The sequence below is a fragment of the Ostrinia furnacalis genome, unplaced genomic scaffold (genome assembly GCF_004193835.3).
Source record: "Ostrinia furnacalis isolate ACB-3 unplaced genomic scaffold, ASM419383v2 OfSCF6681, whole genome shotgun sequence".
In the NCBI taxonomy this organism is placed as follows: Eukaryota; Metazoa; Arthropoda; class Insecta; order Lepidoptera; family Crambidae; genus Ostrinia; species Ostrinia furnacalis.
In genome coordinates, this window is record NW_021136920.1 from 269,493 (window position 1) to 289,825 (window position 20,333).

Consider the following 20,333-nt stretch of genomic DNA (forward strand, 5'->3'; position numbering starts at 1 on the left):
AATGAGGTTGTTTTGTCAACTTTTTGGCCAGTTTGGGTGTCATGAACTATTTGACACCGACTGCACCTTGCCTACAAAGGCAAAACGCAGACCAATTTATTCATATTAGTTACAAAACTAATATGAATAAATTGGTCTGCGTTTTGCGAAAATTGCGACACACCAACCCTGATTGCGACATAATTTCAGAAATGGATTTTGAGGTAGTATAGTAACTAGCTTTGTCGTCCAATCTGGAAAATGGACAAAATTTATGAAATACGCTTGGATGATTTAGTTCTTTTATATCATGGTAGTGTTTTGTGGATATCCTAATTCTATCCTACTAATTCTTATTTTCTTTAAATATTGTAAATGGAAAAGTTTATGAGTGTGGATGTATGGATGTTTGTTACTCTTTCACGCAAAATCTACTACAGTTAAATTACAACCAAGTGCTAAATAAGTAGGTCTCTCTGGGACAAACTGAATTTTACGTGAGCGAAGTCGCAGGAAAAAGCTAGAAAGAAAGTGTTTAACAGTAGGTAGGTAGTGTTAACCCACATCGATGAAATTACAATTACAATTAGGTAGGTATTTCTGTAAAAAACTGCAAATTTAATATTCACACGGGCGAAGCCGAAGGCAGAAGTTAAAAAGTAGAATAAGCTTTATGAAAGGGAAGAAAAGAGCTCAATATGACAGTGTGGTTAGGATTCAGTTTGACAAAGACCAGAAAACCATATTCAGACTCAATCAAGCCGCAGCCAGGATTGCATTTAATCTTGGGAATCATATTACAATTGAGCCAGTCAAAAGACAAAGGAAAAACCATTACGACGACACTCTCCCATTCTACTTGGGAGGTATGCGGTAGCCCACAATAGAATCATAAATAAATAATTTATTTCATAACAATGGGTACATTATATTGTATTAATTAGTGATCGTAGCGCCCTTTTAAGCTAATGAGCCTGTATCAGGGAGCAACGCTCTTCCATTAATTTAAAATTCCGAACGGTGGAGGGGTCGGACTGGCCGACTCGTGATCCGGAGAACTCGGATTCGAATCCCGCCGCCGCTCGACTATTGTAGTGAGCCCACTCGTGACACAAGCATATTTAGCTTAGTGCGAGGGGCTTACGCGACTATTAGTAATTTCTGCAAAAACAAATTAATTACTAAAAATCTAAAAAAAAAACAAAAACAATTCAATTACATGTCACATAAAAAGTACATTCAGTAAGACATTATCTGCTGAATCTTTGGGCCAAGTAGAAAAATTCAATTGGCTAACCTAGTAATCTAAATCTATATATATAAAAGAAAGTCGTGTTAGTTACTTCGCTTATAACTCAAGAACGGCTGAACCGATTTAGCTGAAAATTGTCAGGGAGGTAGTTTAGAGCCAGGAGAAGGACATAGGATACTTTTTATCCCGTTCGAAATAAAAAAAGTCTGCTTATTTATTGCCATTAAGGCGGAACAAAGTTCGCCGGGTCAGCTAGTCTACTATATAAAAATAAGTCGGGTTTTCCTCCCTGACGCTATAACTCCAGAACGTACGAACCGATTTCCACGGTTTTGCATTCGTTAGAAAGGTCTCGGGCTCCGTGAGGTTTATAGCAAAGAAAATTCGGGAAAAGGGGGTAAAACAGGATCCACGCGTACGAAGTCGCGGGCGGCCGCTAGTACTTCATAGTTTCAAGGAGAATGAGCTAATACTTAGTTTTACTATAGTTATTCTAGATGTTTGTAAGATTATTAAATAACCCTACTTTTGTTTATAGCTTAGAGGCTGATTCCCAGAATGAAACCGAAGACTAAACAATTGCCAAGCGTTTTTATATTTTTTACGAGTAAATTGCATCGTAATTTTTTCTTCAAGAAATTCTAAATAGTTTACGCTCTTTTTGTAAGTAATGAGTCTACTGCCGTATCATCTACAGTGGTACTAAATAGGTCAGTGATATAACAGGGACCTCGAACAAGACCTGAATGCAAACGATGAAGGGGGACCGCAAACGGGAAATGCAATGAAAAAAGCTGATAAGCAATCTAATTTTGCGCTGAAAAAGATCTTTTGCCAATTCGTTTGTAAGGATTTGTCTTGGATTTTTGAGGGACTTCTTGTTAAAATTAAATAAGGCAGGTAGGTGTATGCTATTTTGAAAATGTCGCATATTCAACAATTAACTACGAGTATTCGTTTGTCCGAAAAAGTCTTTCAAAATACAATTTAGTTCTTTATTATGGTTTTAATCTGAAAAAAAGAAATGTTCTGAAGGGACTTAAATTATTGGGTGTAAATCACATTACAATTATGGTAACTTAGTGCAATATAACAATACTACTTGTTTACGTTTCTAAAACGAAATGGCTTTATCAGGTAATTTTGATAATGCGATAACTATATCGCATCTAGCAATGGCACCTGATGTTAAGTGAGATGCAGCTGTCTAGGATGGTACGTATCAACCTAAGTGCTTCTTATTCACTCTCGCCTTTGAAATAAAAAAAAAAATGCTATAAAAAGCAAAGCAGCATTAACATTTTATTAATATCAGTAGTTACTTATTTTACAAAATTGGCTTGAGCTTATTGCAAAGGCCTTTTTCTTCGATGAATTCAAGCAGCAATTTTATTCATATCGCAACTTATTGGCAGAAAAGGAACTCAATCAGTAACTTAGTCCAACAGGAGTTACTTTTTCCGATGCATATTCATAAGTATCCGCTCGCCCCAGACTTGCCTTTAATCTGGCGTCAGTAACAATCAATTTGCGCATTAAATATCCATTTCTCTAATTGACTGTTTAACGGCAACTTTACCAATCACTTAACACTTTTCTGTGTCTATTATTCGCTCTTCGACGAGCCGTTCTGTCTCATTGTTCGAAAAGAATGAATGATCACTTTGTAGCGATAGCTTCAGTTCATAGCATTTAAATTGTTTTTGTTGACTTAAAGTTTAACTCCGCTTCTTTAGTCTTAGGCAAATACAATATACAAACACGTGGTTATGTCAAAGTCAAAAGTCAAAGTCAAAATTTCTTTATTTGTTTGGACTAATAAATAGTTCTTACAAATCGTCATTTTGCTCTTAAGGAGCCTCTACATGTCTCATAATCTTTTTACCCTACCAGCGCTTCGAGACCAACATTTGGCAAGTGCTGAGAAGAAGCGCCGCAACAAACTCAGTCACCACTGTCTGCCGGTTAATATAAATAAATAGAAATAGTAGTAGTAGGTACATTCGATTCAGGAGCAGTTCACTGAATTTACCATGCATTCTTGTATGGTGTATCTTATAAGAATGGGTATACAAGATTGCGTGGTATATTAAACAAGGTAGTGACGAGATATGAGGGTGATGACTCGTTTTGAATCATCATCATCATTTCCCCAATGATTTCCACATCGCCCGATTGGTAGCAGCCTGCATCCAGTGCCTTCCTGCTACATTAATGTTCTTGATAGTGGTGACAATAACAATTAATTGACATGATATAAAAAACAAAACAGCATAATAATAATGGACTTCCAATAACTGTTCACCAGTTTTTTTCACAATGATTTTATTACTAAACGCAGTAGCAATAAAAATCTGTTTGCAACGTTTCTGACTTGCCATTAACGTGTTGCCACAACAATGTTACCTCGCCTTTGTGATTTGACTAAAATAATTAAGGCCGCGGTGTTTGTAATCGCGAAATTGTAAAGCTACGTGCAACCTAATGGATGGAAGGTATTTGTTAATGAGTATAATCTGTGGTAAAATACAACACGTAACTAATGAGTGAGTGATGATGATGATTAGTCGTAATAATGGTTGAGATTTATGAAAATGATATCAAAATTTTACTGTATAGGTACTCGAAAATTGCTGTATTCTCCTCGTTTTAAAAACTTGAGATTGAGACCAAATCCAATACTTAGCCATACAAAATAGAGTATATTCTAAAATCATTCCCCAATAATTCTAAAGCAAAACTTTTTTCACAGACACTCTTCTGGTCTTAAAAACTTAATTAATTTTAAATTACCTGTAAATTAAGATTTTTGGTTCCTTTGTAATTGAAAGAAGTAGTTTAATCGAGTGGACAAAACAGTGACGTCATTGGCTTGTATTGCCATACAAAATCTATGATAGAGTCTTGTTTTGACAGTTTTAAAAAGTACGTCAATTGATTAGTGGTGTCAAATACCGTATTTTCATTAACTTGACTTCAAACCTGTCAGTGTGCGTAATTGAAGTAACCACGGCTTGTTTAATGTCGCTGTGTTATCCTACACGCCATGACACGCAATGACGCGTATTGTGTTTCTCACTGATTCCAGCCATCCGCCATTTTGATTAATTACCAAACGTCATGGCTTTGGAGTGATCGCGCTGTGATATACTCGCGCTTGGCACTTTGTTTGAGCTGTATCGGGTGTCGAATGACAGCTGCCATTCGATGACGGCGGACGATTAGCGTTTGTGGTTTGGATTTATGCAGCCGGAGCATAAATTTAATAATGTAGCGTGATAGAGATATTTGCATCCAAATTCAACTTTAAAATCACATGGGCCATTTTTTGTACGCTCTGGTAAAATATTAATTTTGAAAGAGTGTAGTGAAATATATTTACTTGTATGTAAAACGTCTATTAATCCTATTTATAGTTCAAAGATTGATTAGTTTTCAATACGCGTTTGATTAAGATCAGCAATCGATCGAGCGTCTGGTAGTTAATCGAGCGAAAACAATGCCACCTTTCGTTTGTTTTGACTAGGACAACCGATGAAAATAGGTTGTCCAAGGTTGTAGAGACTTGGAAGAGCGATTTCCGTGTGAGTTTAGTCCAGCGTTGCCAGACGTCCCGATTTTGGCGGGACGTCCCGATTTTTAAATCAAATTTAAATGTAGAGAGACACTCACTTCACTAGACTATTGTTTGAAACGCCACATATTATTCTAAAGAATATTTTTTTTATTTCGATTTTTTTTCTTTTTTATTCTAAACACGAATTAATAACATTTTAAATCAGATTTACTCTATCGTTACAGTAAATCTGATTTAAAATGTTATTTTTTTGTTAAAATACATTTTCTATGGCTAGTTTTGCTATCGATTGTCACGTAAACGTAATTTTAAGTCAAATAAAAAGATAAATATTTGAAAAACCTTTGATTATATACGTTTTTTTACCATGTCCCGCTTCTGACGGAAGAATCCCGCTATTTTCACTCAAAAAGTACTAAAGTCCCGACTTGGCGTAAAAAAAAAACTGGCAACGCTGGTTTAGTCGGAAAAATTCTAGAAAGTTTTGACCAACGTCGTAGAGTTTTATAAGAGGGATACCCGTATGATTTTAGTGGGAAATATCTAGAAAGTACGTTTTAATTTCTAGAATGTCAACATCATAACACGAGCAGAATATATCAGACTAAAACATCTCACATATCATTAAAAAATGTAACTTTGATTTGTCAAAGTTCTTTCGTTAGATAGAAAACCTTTTTCATAGTGCATCCTCGTTGGCCGAATTCCAATTAAACGAATCCATTACCTGAAACAAAAAAAAATGTTATTAATAAAATTTCTTGATATATTTATTACTCTATAAAAAAATCATACACGACGCGGCGACATGGTGAAGTAAGAACTTTTTTAACTGTGTTGTTAAGTTTCTATGTCACTTTTAACAAACAATTTATACGGGATCAATACCGAAGTCGACGATTATTTCGCTGCGCTTGTGTTCATTTGAACACGAGCCTGGCACGCGCTCAAATCTTTAATTACGCTACTATTGGTCGGCCTACGAGTAATTATGCGCGCACTTCCATCGCTTCACACGTTGACATTTACGATATATTTACCAGATAGCTTTTGCTAATAAATTCAGCTTGTCACAGACATACCGACTTATAGTTGTAATAATTAAGTTAAGGCTGATTTTCCAATCGCCAGATATCTTTTAACTGAAGAATAAACTTGTTGTTTTGAAATAATATGACCCATACTGAAACTGTCAATGTGCCATACTTAGGCTATGTTCACATGTAACGCGCGTTAACGCAGATCAATCGCCGCGTCAACCCTCGCTGACGCGCGTTAACCCACGCTCATGTGATTGGTTGTATGTAAATACTACGATGTCTAGTCGCGCGATTTGAAAACGCGCGTCAAAATTTTGCCATTCGAACATGGCCTTATTCTTCAGTTAAAAGTTATCCGACGAATGAAAAATCAGCCCTTAGTTTTAAATTAAAGTATGTTATTTTGAGGAATGAACGAAAAATCTGTAAAGTTTCAAAATTCGTTCAGTAGTTTTTGCGTGTGAAAGAGTAACAAACATTTAAACATCCCTTACAAACATTCACATTTATAATACAAGTAGGATCGTAGGATATTAACAGTAGATATACGAAGGATTTACTAACAACATAGCAAACAATGTTCTCGGAGGTAATTATCTATTTAGTATAGGTACCTACCGTCTATAGTCACGTAGCCGTTATGTAATTTCTATTGGTAAATTCAGAACAATAGATACATGTGTATTCAATAAACAATGTACACGTGTAAATGCGCAGGGACGAGGTAGTGTTTTGTGTAGGGTGTTATGTGTAAAACTTAATAGAGAAGTTAATTAGACACTGTAGTTAATAAACAATGAATGTTATGATACATCATTTTCATCTCTTCTTGATTAGAACATATTTTCAAGATTCAAAACCCATTTCTTTTTTTACTTATTTAAAGTATTAATTAATTTGTGGCCAGCAAGCAGCAACTCACATTATGTGAAAAAATATTAGCAAAAAAACGTATAGAGTCGTGAAATAAAAAAAATACTTCATTCATTTAAAACTGAAATGAAACAAGAAAGTTCTACAAATTTTCAACAATCGAATCAAATATTGCTAAAACTTTTCAAATTCCTTACAAACCATTTTCATAAACTAAACTTCTTATACTCAAGCATGTTGAAAATAATCTATATATATAAAAGAAAGTCGTGTTAGTTACTTCGCTTATAACTCAAGAACGGCTGAACCGATTTAGCTGAAAATTGTCAGGGAGGTAGTTTAGAGCTAGGAGAAGGACATTGGATACCTTTTATCCCTTTCGAAATTAAAAAAAAAAGTCTGCTTATTTATTGCCATTAAGGCGGAACAAAGTTTGCCGGGTCAGCTAGTGTACAATAAATGTAACACAAACCAAGATCTATTCCAAGTTTCTTGTAACAAAATGGATTACTTATAATCAATTTTCCCGTCATAGTCACACACACTTAAAGTTACACACCTGGCGCTTTGTTAAATTGTGTCTTGGTCTCATGTAATACAGTTTAAATTCGAACAAAGGCTGTTTCATCGATCGCACCTAGATACCCCACTCTCCTCCCAGATAATAGTGTGTCTGCAAAGTTGCGGTTAAGTCTATGCGATAGATATTGGCGACGCATTGCAATTGAGGTGAAGTAATAACATTGTCATGAAGAAAATGACAGAGCATATTTTAGTTTTCAGGGTTGACGTTCTTAGTGAGATTGGTTTAAGAATTCTACACATCAAAGCATATTTTAGTTTTCAGCACAAACGTTCTTAATAAGATTGTTCTAAGTATGATTCAATTCCCGCCTTAGGCAGTTCGATTTTTTCAAGTTCTTTATAATTTTCATAAGTTTATAGTAACACTTTGATAAGTAATTTGTGAGATAGTTGAGACGCTCCATCAATAACTTCTTAGTTTCTCTTCAGACCGCAGAAACCAACGGGGTGTGGAGTAATTTTCCAGACTATGGGGAGCAATCAACTTACTTTACTATCATAATGGTTGAAAAGTCACGGCGCCGTGTGCATTGCTCTTAAATTTAAGGCTAGTGCACACACACAATCGTATGAGTTTTAAAACAATATTGTGTATTTTTTATATCAGTTGTTGTTCTAAAAGAGAGCTTAGTAATTATTCATTAGCATCATTATGGACAGATGACTCCCTTTTACCACATTAACCTAATTAACATTTTGGACAAAAATAGTAATTAAAAAAATTCACCTTTCCGCTTCTCAAAATTCCGTGGCAGTAAAACAATTTTATAGGTACTAAGTTAAATCAATACAGACAGGACACAGTCAGATGCAATTTGGATGAAAAAAAAAGCCCGAGTTTGAAATAAACAGAATAGACAATGAATCATGTCAGAGCTGAAAAACTGTGACAATCTGTAATAGATTTTCAAAAAAATCTATGGTAACTGAGGACACAAATCGTTATTTTACCGGTCATTTTTAGTTGGCGCCATAAATTCGCGAGCTTTTGTTTATTTTCAAATCAATGCTTATCTCGCAAAACAAATCGGATAAACTGACAGCTTGATACAGCTTCGATTTGAAATGAAGCATTGTATATTTTGATTTTTAAATCTGAAATGCTTATTTTTGATATGACTCAGTTGGAACTGGTATAGCATAAATAGTAAAAACAATTCAAATAAGTAGAATATAGAATAGAAAAGTCTTTATTCGACACAAAATAAACAACAGACTTAAAATATCTAATCTTTTACTAAGACTTTTTCAGTGTACATGTCTAGATAAATGCTGTAGTATAGGATACATAGTTAGTTGCATATATTATTAAGTGTTATCTTTTTGCAGTAAATGTATAATTTAACAATTTCAGGCGCGGTTTGCTGCCTACTTATGATGAATTTAAACATACAACTTTTACATTAAATTTACACTACACAAAGGCAACATAAGAGAAACAAATTAGTGACTCACTTGTCAACGTCAAATTGGTAACGTACCTTTGGAATATAAAGTTAATAGCAATGTTGAGATCAGTAAATGTACACCTATCTTAACGCCATGTGACTTTTTCAAAACACCACAAACGAGGCACTCTATGCTCTCTGGTCTTGGAAAATAATGTAGATGCAATATGACAGACGGCGTCGCACGACCGTATTTCATGTTTTGTACGCGACCTAATGTTTTATGTCATTATGCAAGCTGTTATGTAGGTATGTATGTATATTAATTGTGTAAATATCATATTTACAGGATAGGACTAGGTCTAGGTAGGAGTAGAAACACTTTTAGAGTAAGTTTCGGTTGAGCAGTTCATAATTTTCAACTTTCTCCATAAATTATTTGCAATGAAAATAAGTAGAGCCTGTAACGGTTTAAAACATTTCATATCATCGATTGACGTCATCAATGACGTCATCATCAAAGTAAATTCATGATGTCCACGTCCATTTTGAACTTAACAACAAGACGATTCTATCTCATCCTCATTGCTTTCTCGTAGCAAAAATATACAAAAAATCTTTATTGACATAATCATTAATCGAATCTAATCTTTATCACACAAAAAAGATGGTTTATTTTCCAATAAAGGCTTTATTTTCAATCGCTTACAGTAATACTAGCCGTCAGTTCAATCCACTCTCGGATATTAATCGAGCTTGCGTCGGCTTTGATTATGTCAAACGTTTACTGGGTCAGCTGGAAAGTCCTCGCACTCATTTAAGCAAACCCGCCCTGTAATTTTAAAGGGGCAGTTCGGTATAGTTTAAAGAGGAACAATGGGGCTGGTGTTGCCGCATAATAGATTTATTAATCGATTCATCATCATCATCATTTCAGCTAGGACGTTCACTGTTGGACATAGGCTTTCCCCAATGATTTCATTATTGACCGGTTGGTAGCGGTCTGTATCCAGCGCCTTCCTGCTACCTATGAGATCGTCGATCCACCGTGGCTTAATGTTCCACGTTGCGCTTTTTGGTTCGTGGCCTCCACTTTAGAACATTGCTGCCACATTGGCCGTCAGTTCTGCTTCGTTCGTTTGTTCGTTTCAGCCGAAAGACGTCCACTGCTGGACAAAGGCCGTCCCTAAGGTTTTCCACAATGAACGGTCCTGCGTTGCCCGCATCCAGGCTCTTCCCGCGACCTTCGCCTTCAGTTCTGATTAATCGATTTTTTTAGTATTACCGATTAACTGAATAATGTAATTGCAGATCGAATGTCAGAAAACGTATAAGCACCTAAATATAGTAGGTGAAAATGTAAAGCTAAATCAGTCCTTATTTTAATTATACCCTAATAAGCTATTTTACAAAGCCAGCAACATCTATTAAAATCTTTTGCCTGGAAAATCAGAAGCAAGATTTATTTTTAGCTCCACGCGTCTAGTCCTTACAAAGGCGGGAATATTTATTTCCATACACTGTTAATTGTACACAGTACTACAGGGAAGAGTTTCACTAGTAAAAGTAGAGTCAGTAGACCAGCCACAATCAAATTATTGGCAAAGTTACATTATATATTATAATAATGGTTATCCCAAGGTAAGGTGAGATGTAAGAAGAAATAACTTGTACATTATCATCATCAGGCCAGTCCCTACTACAAGAGCTCTTCAATTCACCAATAGCAAATGAAATACTTGACCTACACTCCCTCCCTACGCTGGCAAGACGGGTTGGATATAATTACAATAATTATAAAAAATACGTGTACAGTCAACCGCACTGGACTATAACATTTTTGGTTGCAAAATAGCAAGTATCAAGTATAAAATTCCACAATGTTTACCCTGAAGTGCTGTGATTTGTGCTTCTGTAGGAAATACCATATTCCAACTGCAGTATGGCGCCATAGAGGAGCATTTCTCTTTTGACTGTCGTTATTTGCTCACAGTTCTTCACGTTTTGCTCGTTCTAAAAGGTCCTTAAGGGCAGTCTTTGATCTCACCTGGCACGGAATTGAGTCGACGTGCCACGGGAAAATGCTTCCCGAGAATATGAGTAAGGGCTTGTAATTTGAACAAAATCCGACGCAGACATCTTTACCGGTACCCGTATGCTGAAGAAAATAAGTGCCATATTAAATCGCAGGTTTTTATGCTCGATTGTAATATGCCGTGGAAAATTGTGTAATTACACTGGATATTAAAGGGTGGGTGTAGACTAGCATTGAGCAGCTTAGAGTTAATTAGTAAAATGTGTAGCGTATTAAGAAATCATATTTTATCCCTTCTCAGTTCCTTCTTTACAGATAGTGAATTAGGTGCTTGTATCGGAGTATTTTTTTTATTTTTACACTCCCACGTGTGGTGATGTAAAATTACACTCCTATTCAAAGTTCCGTCTGATTCCACAACGAGTGTCATCAGCTAGGACATTCAGAAGACGCCTCAGGCTGAGTTGCACAACCTGACGTTAACCGTAACTATAACGATAACCGGTGTTTTTTGTATGGAGTTTATTTATTTATTTATTTAAGGACAGCTAACAAGACATACACAATTAACAGGGAAAAAAAACATTGAAAACAATACGTGTCTAGTCTATAGTGTAGCCTTAATTAAAAGCTGCCACGACATGTGCATAGATTGCGTGGAAGCGTAGTATCGACTAGTCTAAAAAACAAACAAATTTTGACAGACTTTTGTTAATGTTAAACTAAGATGGTGCAACCCAGCTATAATCATCTCTTTCTTTGTTTCAATATTCTGCGGTGGCGGCTTGTAGAGTATAATTATCTTCTATTTTATACAGGATTGTTTATAATTCTAGCCACAGAATAAACTCAGTAAATTCAGCTTTTAAAACATCATAGTATTGAGACACCTTCAACACTAAGTTTTTCATCTATCATTTCAGACTTTTTTGGGCCAAGGCAACGAGTATGAGAGATAGAGTTCACACTAAAGCGGAGCAATCGTCTCATGAATAGAGCTGTAGAATCTTATTCAAGTATCCACATTACATTTATTCCAAGGACATTGCAAACCAAAGACTTCAAAAACTGTCTGTTAAAAGATATTCGGGACTGTTCTCTTCCATTTAAAGTCGCATTTTTTCGAGTACGAACGCCAGCGAAGCACAACGGCGCGGAGCAATCATCACAATGAATGGTGCTGCGGAGAGCTCTTCTATGAATGCAGTATCCTTAGGGCGAAAACTTGATAGGGTGTCCAAATGGCAATGTTTTACAGGACAAATCATACTTAAGTATTTTTTGGGAATAAACTTTAAGGCTGAGTTGCACCATCTAACTTTGACCGTAACTGAAACGATAACCGGCGTTTTTTGTATGGTACTTGACAGATTATTGACGTTTGTCAAAGCTAAAGTAAGATGGTGTAACCCAGCCTTAAAAGCGATTTTATTTCAATGACAACTGATACGATTTTGAATAATGTTAATTTGTTTTGAGTCTTATTCAGAAATGATTATTTTCCCATAGTTTGTAGGTGCGAGTTATTAATAAAAAAAAGCCTATTACACCTGCTCAGCTAGGTTGTAACTTGTGTGCTTACTTAAAGTTGTTCATAAGAAATTTAATTTACGAACAAAGCTAACCAGTCAACAATCTAGATTTTCATAAAGAATCTCGGATGTTTTAATAAAACTAACGTGGCTTAATTGACCAACCTCAAAACTTAATTCCGCCAGGTGAAATTATTGCCCACCAAATCGAAAGCGACATGAAATGTGGCGTGTTGACTGAACTAAACGGCTGACGCGGTCGGCTACACTTTCCAACTTAAAATCAAATCAACGCGTTTTATTTATTTTGTAAACTTTCAAAAAACGAATGACTGTTTCCTTATAATAAAAACGTAGCGTTTGGTAGAATGTTGAACTTTTGCATGAGTCAGAAGACCAAATGAAAAAAAAACAAAGATTAGTAAACATAATTTCAAGAAACCTTCAACGGACAAAATGGGACCACACGTTGTATGTTTATTGTTTTGGTCTGTTAACCAAATAAAAGTTTTGCGTTTAATTGAACTTATTTTTTCGCTACCTGAATTCGATATGAGAATTGGATACTTAAGCATGGATATTAATAAAGTCCCGTTTTAACTCCTAAATAAAAATCCATGGTCACCATAAGACAGGACTCTCTTTAATTTGTCCCTCACCCAGCAGACGTTGAAAAGATATCTAATGATTCTTCCATCGTCATGTACAGTTTGAATATAAAAAACATAGGCCAAGTGCGAGTCAGACTCGCGCACAAGGGTTCCGTACAACACTGTTGTTGTGTGCCCCCCTTAATTATAAATTTTATTATTTATTTTGAAAGTAAATAAGTATACAACTAAATATTCTGAGAATAATTTGAGTGTCTACTGGTTGCCATTATTAATATCGCGCAAAAAACGACAAACAATCAAACTCGTTTGTTGTATAGGACTTGGAAGCCTCCTTAAATATTAATTATATTCTGTACTAGCGGCCGCCCGCGACTTCGTACGCGTGGATCCCGTTTTACCCCCTTCACCTATCTTACACGGTTAAGATTTTTTCATACAAATGTTTTTTCCCGCTAACTCCCGTTCCCGTGGGAATTTTGCAATATCCTGTTGTAACTAAGCTTTAAGTTTACTAAGGTACCTACATGCCAAATTTCAAGCGTCTAACTTAAGCGGTTTAGATTTTTCATACAAAAGGATTTTCCCGCTAATTCCCGTTCCCGTGGGAATTCCTAAGTATCCTATAACCTGCCCAGGAGTATGAAGAATAATTGTACCAAGTTTCGTTAAAATCCGTCCAGTAGTTTTTGTTTCTATAAGGAACATACAGACAGACAGACAGACAGACAGACAGACAGACAGACAGACAGACAGACAGACAAAAATTTTACTGATTGCATTTTTGGCATCAGTATCGATCACTAATCACCCCCTGATAGTTATTTTGAAAATATATTTCATGTACAGAATTGACCTCTCTACAGATTTATTATAAGTATAGATTTAGTATTTGTTATAGTGGCAACAGAAATACATAATTTGTGAAAATTTTAACTGTCTAGCTAACACGCAGCCTGGTGATAGACAGACAGCGAAGTCTTAGTAATAGGGTCTCGTTTTTACCTTTGGCTACGGAACCCTAAAACTGTTTCTTATTTTGTATTTTCGAGAAATAATAATCTTTCGTGCCTTTTAAAGAAGAAGCCAAACAAGGCAGGTCCTTTTGAAAACGTGAAAGATATTCCCTCCGGATTTATGTAAATAATTTAGACTGTCCTTTGAGTCATACCCGCACCATTAAATTTGGTCCGTTTGTTAAGGTAATTAGGTAAATTACTCAAGGGAAATTTTTGTTTCGCAAAAGTGTAGGCGAAATTATAATCTACGTTGTAGGTGAGCACGTATTGTAGAGACAACACTGATGCCCTATTTACAAACGATGCTTGCTTATGTGAAGCAGCAAATCGAACGCACAGCGATGAATAGAGCTTTGTGATTGGTTCGTATGTCACCCTGTGTGTCCACGCGCACTGTGAGACCTCATAGTAATGGTGGTGAATACGGGCGTGAGTTAAACATAAACAATGCGGCTTACGTAGTTGTGATAGATATTTTGCAATAAAATGATATAGTCTGATGTGCTGTCAGGTGCACTATTTGACCGTTTGAATTGATTAAAACGAGAGCATGATAATGTTAGGACGGGTTTAGCTTTTTACAAATCATGGGATTTAAAAGCGTATTATGATTCAGTCCAGGTCCATATTATAAAGCTCTGAGAGCTAAATCTCTCTGATGCTCTAAAAGTTGCAGTCCCTCGATTATATTGGTTCAGTATAATAGCGGTTTCACACTAATTTTATAAAGAGGTAAGACTGATTGTTTATTTGTATTGAATAGGCTCCAAAACTCTTTGAAAAAATATTTCACCATTAACCCTTTTCNACACCAAACGGCCGACCCTATAGGTAATATTATAACCATAAAGAAGTGACTACTTTATACCTATGAATAAAGACCATTTAATGCCAAGATCATAAAAAGAACGAATGGATTAGAAAAAAGAGGGGGGTCAGCGACGTGGTGGAAGAGATTGAGAGCCGTAAATGGAGATGGGCAGGGCACATTGCTCGGATGAATCAGGATCGCTGGGCCAGAAAGACCCTGGAGTGGAAACCCCACAACAACACACGCGGCAGGGGAAGACCGCCTAAGCGGTGGACAGACGACGCCCTTAGGCCGCTAATGTCCGTTTTTACCATCAAACCCTAATTTTAAGTGACCCCTATGGTAACACATAATAAGAAATTTTGTTCTAATAGGGGTCGCTTAAAAATTAGGGATTAATGGTGAAAACGGGCATAAGCCACTCAGAATTTGTCTAATCTCAACGATTTAAATTAAGTATCGATACAGCACGTAATGTCACTTATTGAATAAGAGGCTGATACGCTGGTTATCATGGTCAGTGTAAACATATTGGCTTCTCATTTTTTTTTATAGTGGCATGATAAATTAGAAACCTAATAAGATAAAAAAATAAAGCTTTATTAAATACATGTTTAAAAAATAAAACACCAACCTTATGAGCATGATGCTGTGTAGAATAATGTGATGGAAGACCTTCGGCATACGATGCTTGCGCTATTGGTAGTACCTGAAGTAATAAACAATCTTATTATCTTTGGGAAACGTTTCGCAAAAGGATAAGGACACCAAAGTGGAGACGAGGCTCGCCTCGTCACGTTACTTTGGGGATGTACGGGGCTCTCGTCAACCGTTTCCACCGAAGCTAAGCAGAGATTAAATGTGTAAATAACGAAAATCCTGTTGGTTGCTATAACTCATCATCTCGTCCCCTTTCGTCTCGTAGAGCAAATATGGCAAAGCAATAAGGGGGCTAAGGGCCTATTCACCTTAGCACACTATAGCCTGCGCTATAAAAACATGTCACATCCCCTAATTTCCAATGAGGAATCTATACCAAAGCAATAAGAGCCTATTTACCTTAGCACACCTAGCCTGCGCTATAAAAATATGTCACATCCCCTAATTTCTAATGAGGAATCTATACCAAAGCAATAGGAGCCTATTCACCTTAGCACACCTAGCCTGCGCTAAAAAAACATGTCACATCCCCTAATTTCTAATAAGGAACCTATGACAAAGCAATAAGAGCCTATTTACCTTAGCACACCTAGCCTGCGCTAAAAAAACATGTCACATCCCCTAATTTCTAATAAGGAACCTATGACAAAGTAATAAGAGCCTATTTACCTTGGCACACCTCGCCTGCGAGAACCGAACATCAGTGGCGAGCGCGTCAAAAAGAGCGCCGCCTGCGTCTTGATCGCCGTCTTCCTCCAAGTATAGTGGAGTCAGCGCCTGCGCCGCGGACCGCCAGGCAGACGCACTTGGCAGCTGAAACCAAAGGATAGTTGACACCATTATCAAACAGACCCAAGACTAACTTCTCTAAAAGAACATTTGATGGCAAACGAAGATAATGACGTTAGGTTGACGCCATATTTAATAAGGGTTTTCGCGAATGAAAAATAATAGACGCGAGGTCCAAATGCTGCATGATTGGTTATTTTTGACATGACATTGACAGATATGTCAAAATCCACCAATCACGCAGCAGTCAGACCCCACATCCACGTCCCGCCATCTAGCGGATCTTTCATTCGCGAAAACCCTCATTGTGATTGTATGTAAGACTTGATGGTGATGATGATTTTTCCGATAAATTTATGCCATGGTGACCACTTCGACTCCTAACTACGCTAGCTTACGTAGCCGATTTTCGCGGCTAACCCCCTCGCACATCGAGAGCATCTGAGCACGTCGCACGCATGGACGGGCTTTTAAATCATCGCGCTTCGGGCCCATGCTTTTGTTTTGTTTAGCACCACAAAGCAAATAAAAAACATATTTAGGCTTATACTTTATAGGTTAAATTTTGTTATTTATGTCAACTAAACTTATTATAAACCTCACCTCAAAGAAGGAAGTGCTCATCGCGTACTTCCCCATATTGTCATCGAAGCCCTCACTCAAGGTCAGGTCTATATGCCCTTGCAGGAACTGCCTGAAGCCGGGCCGCTCCGCCGGCGGCTCGGGCTCCGCGGCCGCGCACAGCTCGACGAGCCCTCGCACGAGCGAGCTGACGTCACGCTAAGTCAACCCACCACCACCCATGGCCATACCAACCTTGCGGTTATACTGGCCGAATCGCGGGAGGTGTGCGCGGAATTGCGTCTGCTTAGGGCAGATTGCACTCCACCGCGCCACACTTCTTGACTCCCTACAAGTTATTTTTCTTCGTTCCTGTCCCTATAGTACAGTTCACCCCTTCTGGGGCCTGACAATCACTCCACGGTTGACACCCTCTGGTGCCGTGCAGCGCTAGCGGTTCTCCTATGCCAGCCGTACGGGAATTCTCGTCACGCTAAGTCAAGTCAAAAGTCATTGATAACTCACCTCAAAGAACGAAGTGCTCATCGCGTACTTCCCCACATTGTCATCGAAGCCCTCACTAAAGGCTAGGTCTATATGCCCTTGCAGGAACTGCCTGAAGCCGGGCCGCTCCGCCGGCGGCTCGGGCTCCGCGCCGTGGCACAGCTCGACGAGCCCGCGCACGAGCGAGCTGACGTCACGCGCGCAGCCCGGGTCGTCCGCGTTAATGTACACAAACTCCTCGTTTTTGGGGATGGCGAACAGCGATTTGGCACTGGTGGAAAGATATTATACAGATGAGAAAACAGGGAAATATACAGATTTAATAGAAAAATAATAATAAAAAATATTTAAATAAATAATTTGAAAAATCTTACTAAGCTACATCAAAACTTGTTCTTGATGAATCACAAAGATCTTATGAATCTTCTACAGCACTTTTGCCTTTTCAAAAATTTTGTTTTTAATAAAGTAAAGCGCACAATACTCTTTTGGAACTTTAAGTAAGTACATTGAGAGTTACTTATAGCTTACTTGTGATATTTGAAAACATAAATTATAAGCATTCCTCACAAAAATATCACTGATAGAAAGACAAAGAAAAAAACAAAAAACTCACCAAACATTAGTAATAATGCGAGCCTTCCTCAAAATGAAATAAAGCTGATCCTCCACAGCATGCTCAAGCCTCTTTAATCCAGCTGGCACCCTCCTGAGGGGGGTGGGGGCTCTCCTGAAGTGGAACAGCAGCCGGGGGCAGCAAGTCCGGCCGTGGGTCTCCCAGGCTCCACCCAGACCAAGGTCTGCAAATGCTGCAGTTGTTTTTGGGGCCAACTCTGTCCTGAAATCAGTTTTAAACAATGTATTAGTCATATTCATAGTCATTTGTTCACTTCGCAAAATGATTCAAGTGATTTGAAAATTTAAACATTATGGCTATACATTTTTCTTCATTGATAAATCATAAATGTTTAAATAAATAAATCTTTATCGTAACTTTATTTTTCTTTTGAAATGTTACTACTAAAGTTTCCGACAAAATGTGCTTATCATGTGCAGACTCCATACATATTGGGAGAATTGGGACAATTACATATTAAAAAATAAGGCATGTAAAAGATGTCTTATCATAAACCAATAACTTAATTGGATGCAGTATTGTTAAAACAAATATTTTCTTACCTGAAAGCATCAATAGCCTTAAACAGCTGGATGTATCCCAGATCAAAGACATGGGTAGGCGACGAGAGCACCACTATATGGCACAAGTGGAACAGTAGCGCGATGGCGCGGCAGGACTCGGCTGCCAGCTCCCCTGAGGCCACCAGCCAGTGGGCGGCGTCGGCGTCCTTGTCAGTGCTTTTGGAGTTCTCATCGAGGGTCGCAGCCAGCTCCGCCAGCCGCTTTGTGTCTAGATACGTGACTGCGTGGAGAATGAGCACGCCACGGCGCTCTTCCCAGTGGCATTCGATGCCATTCTAGTTAGGTTAGACATTAGTGTTAAATATTTGGGTTCTAGGGTGAAAACTAATATGATTTCAAAGTAATTTAACGAATCAAACCTCATCCGTAGATACGTTCGGCAAAAGTGGGGTTGTTTTGTTGGGATACCGGTACGGCGACTTCCCAATAACACCTACTACAACTATTCGCTCCTTTTTAGAAAACTCCGGGATATCATTGATAGTAAATACTTTCATGATTATTGTATTTGACAATGTGAATATTTTTGGAAAACATTTAATTTATTTACAAAGCAAGCACACACACATCAGCTGTTTATTGACAACTTTGACAGATTTGTAGTAAGTTGTAAAGTGTTTACGAAGGTAGCTACATAGCTAGCTAAACCACTTACTATATTAAAATAGTAATTAAATTATAAATTAATTATATGATAATGAAGGTTTTATTATTACTTATTTAACATAAAATAATTTGGTAATTAAGAATTGTCGTTCTATAAACAATAAAGTGGACACTCGTGAATGGAAATTGTTTCCCAACTGTCATGTAATTTCACATTCACTTGTCAAAAACTCAAAATATCAGCTGGTTTTGCGTAGCGTAAACTTGCTAACCTTTCGAAATCAAGGTTTGCCGCTTGCTTAGAGATTGGAGAAAATGAAATAGGTAGTTATCAAGCGCAAATTCGCAGTATCGCACGTGGCTACGACGCCAACGCCGCAATAAATCCGCCCGATAAGTTATCAGTGCAAAGTTTGTGCCTGTGGTGTGCAGCAGTGTAAAATAACTTTCTGTCGCAATGTCTTCAGCTGTTGAAGATATTTGCGAACTATTAGATAGTTATAATGGTAGAGATAAGGTAAGTATGCGGAAGCCATACGGCCTTGTAATATTGTAAAATTTTACAACTGGTCTGTCCTGTCCCATAGGCATAACTGGTAGATCATTGTTTGAAAGTTCCGTAAACTTGCAAAGGTATTTAATTAAAAACTTACAAATTTATCAGCTTTAATTCTATGAATATTATGCATTATTGGTAAAGAGCTAATGTTTTTTTTTAAATAGGCGCGTGCGCCATCTTCATGGCGCTCATCAGTTGGAACGCGCGCCCGAGCGTCACGCGGCAGAGGAGCATTTGTCTGGAAGTTTGAGAAACAACTTTGAGTATTTTTTTAAGTAACACAGTTCATACTAGTACAGCTGTCAACGTAAAACTCATTTTTGCGAAGACATCACCATCATTTTAGAAAGAAAGATACATTTATTACAATGGACATCACACAAATTTTATTTTATTTATTTAATAGGACAACCAACAAGACATACCCTAGAAATACAGGCAATTACATAGACGTAACAGTGGCACATAATAATAGAAGAAAAATATAAAAACAAGAGTAAACTGAGCAGTGCCACCGATTCACCAACAAGATGCCCACTGCAACGGGACTCAGCATAAAATATGCCGTGGCCCACGGTGACGAAGGCCACGGCGCTGGTTTTCAGTGTGCCCCATGCCGAGTGAGGGTCACATTGGTAAAATAAATTTTAGCTATAGGACGTCCACTGCTGAACATAGGCAGGCCTCTCCCGGCGATTTCCATAATGGCCGGTTGGTAGCGGCCTGCGTCTAGCGTCTTCCTGCTACCTTTA

The 20,333-nt window shown here is 37.5% G+C and overlaps 2 protein-coding genes across 2 annotated transcripts in view; both read right to left on the reverse strand.

The window, feature by feature from the left end:
- Positions 1-5,487: 5,487 nt before the first annotated feature.
- Positions 5,488-18,997, reverse strand: LOC114362665 (protein smg8-like). The gene is made up of 6 exons (XM_028318136.1): positions 18,776-18,997; positions 18,396-18,691; positions 17,833-18,054; positions 17,238-17,487; positions 16,032-16,175; positions 5,488-5,535 (listed from the first exon to the last, which is right to left on the reverse strand). Exons 1-6 carry the CDS (start codon positions 18,911-18,913, stop codon positions 5,488-5,490), a joined length of 1,098 nt encoding a protein of 365 aa, XP_028173937.1. The 5' UTR covers positions 18,914-18,997.
- Positions 18,998-19,737: 740 nt separating this feature from the next.
- The window catches only part of Tnks (tankyrase), a 60,446-nt gene continuing 59,850 nt past the window's right edge, over positions 19,738-20,333 (reverse strand). The window contains exon 26 of the mRNA XM_028318137.1: positions 19,738-19,819. Within this exon, the coding sequence (XP_028173938.1) occupies positions 19,738-19,819 (82 nt within the window). The remainder of the gene's footprint in view (positions 19,820-20,333) is intronic.